General features: G+C 46.2%; 1 protein-coding gene across 1 annotated transcript in view; it reads left to right on the forward strand.

Annotated features, from left to right (window-relative positions):
• Nucleotides 1-2,753, forward strand: part of LOC112074403 (fascin-2) — a 27,583-nt gene extending 24,830 nt beyond the window's left edge. The window contains 6 exon segments of the mRNA XM_024141585.2: nucleotides 1,686-1,702; nucleotides 1,704-1,761; nucleotides 1,764-1,855; nucleotides 2,453-2,491; nucleotides 2,493-2,598; nucleotides 2,601-2,753. Of these exon segments, the coding sequence (XP_023997353.2) occupies nucleotides 1,686-1,702; nucleotides 1,704-1,761; nucleotides 1,764-1,855; nucleotides 2,453-2,491; nucleotides 2,493-2,598; nucleotides 2,601-2,656 (368 nt within the window). The 3' untranslated portion in view covers nucleotides 2,657-2,753.
• Nucleotides 2,754-4,494: the final 1,741 nt, after the last annotated feature.

A 4,494-nucleotide genomic window follows, 5' to 3' on the forward strand; every position in this document is an offset into this window, starting at 1 on the left:
CTACCGCCCCATGTCCCTACCGCCCATGTCCCTACCGCCCCATGTTCTCTACCGCCCATGTCTCTACCGCCCCATGTCTCTACCGCCCCATGTCCTACCGCCCCATGTCCCTACCGCCCCATGTCCCTACCGCCCCATGTCCCTACCGCCTCCATGTCCCTACGCCCGTGTCCCTACCGCCCTGTGCCCTACCGCCCTGTGTCCCTACCGCCCCGTGTCCCTACCGCCCCGTGTCCCTACCGCCCCGTGTCCCTACCGCCCCGTGTCCTTACCGCCCCGTGTCCCTACCGCCCGTGTCCCTACCGCCCCGTGTCCCTACCGCCCCATGTCCCTACCGCCCCATGTCCCTACCGCCCCATGTCCCTACCGCCCCATGTCCCTACCGCCCCATGTCCCTACCGCCCCGTGTCCCTACCGCCCTGTGTCCCTACCGCCCTGTGTCCCTACCCCCGTGTCCCTACCGCCCCGTGTCCTACCGCCCCGTGTCCCTACCGCCCCGTGTCCCTACCGCCCCGTGTCCCACCCGCCCGTTCCGTACCGCCCCGTGTCCTACCGCCCCGTGTCCCTACCGCCCCGTGTCCCTACCGCCCCGTGTCCCTACCGCCCCGTGTCCCTACCGCCCCGTGTCCCTACCGCCCCGTGTCCCTACGCCGTCCCTACCGCCCCGTGTCCCTACCGCCCCGTGTCCCTACCGCCCCATGTCCCACCCGCCCCATGTCTCTACCGCCCTATGTCCCTACCGCCCCATGTCCCACCCGCCCTATGGCCCACCCCGTCCTACGTCCTCTACCGCCCATGTCCCTACCGCCCATGTCCCTACCGCCCCATGTCCCTACCGCCCCATGTCCCTACCGTACTATGGCCCTACCGTACTATGGAAAGTCCGTTTCTGTCAAACGGACATGTGTTATTAAAGTCTCACCTGCCCGTGACCCCACTGTCAGGGGGAGTTGGGATATGCAAAAACCTAGTTTCCCACTGGGCAAAAAACGGCTGAATCAACGTTGTTTCCACGTCATTTCAACAACAAAAATCAAGGTGATGGAAAACTGATTGGATTTACAAAAAGTCATCAACGTAAATGTATTTTGTCACTTTTTTCTCAACTTTTAAACTAAATTCATTGTCATGGTGACATTTTTTGTTGATTTCAAGTTGAATTCACGTTAGTCAACCAAATGTAAGTCAAAAATAGATGTTGAACTGACGTCTATGCCCAGTGGGTTCCATGCGTATTAACACACTTGTAGATGTGTGAAACGGGACAAATATAAGCACCCACCAAATTATTATTAATTTAGTCATTATTATTTATTGTTATTGTCATTATTATTTTATTATTACTATTGTACTTATTATTATTATTGTCATTATTATTTTATTATAATTATTGCATTATTATTATTGTACTTATTGTCATTATTATGTATTGTTATTATTATTGTACTTATTATAATAATTATTGTATTATTATTATTTTATTATTATTGTACTTATTATAATTATTATTATTGTCATTATTATGTATTGTTATTATTTTATTGTCATTATTGTTATTGTCATTATTAATATTATTGTCATTATTATTATTATTATTATTGTCATTATTGTTAGTGTCATTATTACTATTATTGTCATTATTATTGTCATCATTGTTATTCTACCTTCCTGTCGTTGTGTTGCAGGTGATGATGAGCTCTTCCGTGATGAAGCTCATTAATCGGCCATGTTGATCCCTGCGAGGGGAGAAGGTTTTTGTGTGTCACACAAGAGCTCCAACACGCTGGATGCCAACCGATCCGTCTATGACATCTTCTCACTCTCTCAGCGATGCGCTACACATAAAAAGTAGTGTGTGTGTGTGTGAGCGGATGCATGTTTTTGCATTTGTCTTCATGTACATGAATGTGTAATGTTCTATCTGCATGTGTTCTACTGTCTTAGAGTAAAATGTGGCATAGTTCTATAGTATACTGTGTTCTACTGTCTTAGAGTAAAAGGTAAGTGCTATCAGTATTATTGTGTTCTACTGTCTAGAGTAAAATGTGGCATAGTTTATCAGTATTATTGTGTTCTACTGTCTTAGAGTAAAATGTGGCATAGTTCTATCAGTATTATTGTGTTCTACTGTCTTAGAGTAAATGTGGCATAGTTCTATCAGTATTATTGTGTTCTACTGTCTTAGAGTAAAAGGTATAGTGCTTCAGTATTATTGTGTTCTACTGTCTTAGAGTAAATGTGGCATAGTTCTATCTAGTTTTATTGTGTTCTACTGTCTTAGAGTAAAATGTGGCATAGTTCTATCAGTATTATTGGTTTCTACTGTCTTAGAGTAAAAGTATATGTTCTATCAGTATTATTGTGTTCTACTATCAGTATTTCTACAAAGTACACCAAACCAAGTATGTCACTTTATCTCTAACTAACAATAACGTTGTCCATCTCCACTCAGGCGGTGGGTGGAAAGTTCTGGTATGTCTCCAGCAGCGGCCCTGGTGTGCTCAGACGGAGACAAGCCTGAGGACTTCTTCCTGGAGTTTCTGGAGCACGGGCGGGTGGGCATCAAGGGCAAGAACGGCAAGTACCTGCGCGGGACACGCGCACGCTGAAGGGCGATGCTGCAACCGGGGACCCCTCCTGTCTCTGGGAGTACTAACCTGGCGCGACCTCCGACGACCCCTGAAGCCTGTGGAGGGGTGGAGGGAGAAGGAGAGAGGTGGATGGAGGGAGAAGGAGAGCGGGAGGACCTGGTTCCCACCTGGGTTCACAGCTCAACCAACACGAAACAGTACACAGACTGACTGGGGAACATTTTCACTCCTCTCTTTCTACTTAAGCTGCAAAGGAAGAGCCGTTCCCACTTCTTTGTTTTGTTTTGGCAAAAAGTGAAAATGTGTAGAAAGTTATTTCTTTGTGTTTATTCTATTATAATTTATTTGTTTTCCAAAAAAGACATTGGTTACCTAAATATAGTTTTTTTCAAAGTGACATTGCCAACATCAACACCAGCGAATACTTATAAATCTGCTAATTTTGGTTACTCACACAGCCTATACAAAAGAGCATCAGATACTGTATACCGGTACTTCAATTATTATCTGGATGCCTGAATAAAGGCAGCTTTTCACGTCAATATGTCTTTGTTGTGATGTTTACTGTTGTCTTTAACAACAGTGTATCAGTACAATGATTGCCAACACTGCTCCAAAACATACTCACTGCTTTCCAAAGAGGACACGAATCAGCTTCCAAAATGCCCAAATTAATGGTGTAGAATACCAGACCCAGAGTAGCTCAAATGGCCCTGTTTTGAGTAGCCAGAGTAGTCCAAATGACCCTGTTTGAGTAGCAGAGTAGTCCAATGACCCGTTTGAGTTGCCAGAGTAGTCCAAATGACCTGTTTGAGTAGCCCAGAGTAGCCCAAATGGCTTGTTGAGTAGCCCAAATGGCCTTGTTTGAGTAGCCCAAATGGCCCTGTTTGAGTAGCCAAATGCCCTGTTTGAGTAGCCCAAATGGCCCTGTTTGAGTAGCCAACGGCCTGTTTGAGTAGCCCAAATGGCCCTGTTTGAGTAGCAAATGGCCTGTTTGAGTAGCCAAATGCCCTGTTTGAGTAGCCCAAATGAGCCCTGTTTGAGTAGCCCAGAGTAGCCCAAATGGCCTGGTTTGAGTGCCCAAATCACGTCGATCCCCTGTTGGAATCATCTTCAATGCAATTACGACTCCTTCTTCCCTTCCTTGAAGTAATCACTGATTTGACATGACTGATGTAAGCAACCATGCATGTCAGATCAGTGAATCTTGGAGGATGTATTTAAAGAGTAGTCTAGCAGGGCCAATGTCTGGTCCGCAACAGATTATATAGCTAATTTGAATTAATTATAACGAAGACAGGAAAACATCAGTTGTCCACTATGTGGGATCATTCAGTAGTATCACAGTACTAGATAGTTGTAAGATATCAACATGAGGGAAAAGCAAGAGATCAACATTGTTTGCGAGGGGAGCGAAGGGCCATTTTGAAATGTCTAGTTATCCGGTCAAATTAAACTCTGGACTCGAAGCCAGTTCCACTGCATTTGTTTCATTACAATCAGTCCCTCTAATCAGGGACTGATTTAGACCTGGGACACCAGGTGGGTGATTCCCCTCTAATCAGAGATTGATTTAGACCTGGGACACCAGGTGGGGTGATTCCCCTCTATCGGGACTGAGTTAGACCTGGGACACCAGGTGGGTGATTCCCCTCTAATCAGAGATTGATTTAGACCTGGACACCAGGTGGGCGATTCCCTCTAATCAGGGACTGATTTAGACCTGGGACACCAGGTGGGTGATTCCCTCTAATCAGGGACTGATTTAGACCTGGGACACCAGGTGGGTGATCCTCCTCTAATCTGGGACTGATTTAGACTCTGGGACACCAGGTGGGATTCCCTCTATGCAGGGACTGATTTAGACCTGGGACACCAGGTGGGTGATTCCCCTCTAATCAGG

This window comes from Salvelinus sp. IW2-2015, unplaced genomic scaffold, assembly GCF_002910315.2.
Source record: "Salvelinus sp. IW2-2015 unplaced genomic scaffold, ASM291031v2 Un_scaffold2619, whole genome shotgun sequence".
Taxonomy (NCBI): Eukaryota; Metazoa; Chordata; class Actinopteri; order Salmoniformes; family Salmonidae; genus Salvelinus; species Salvelinus sp. IW2-2015.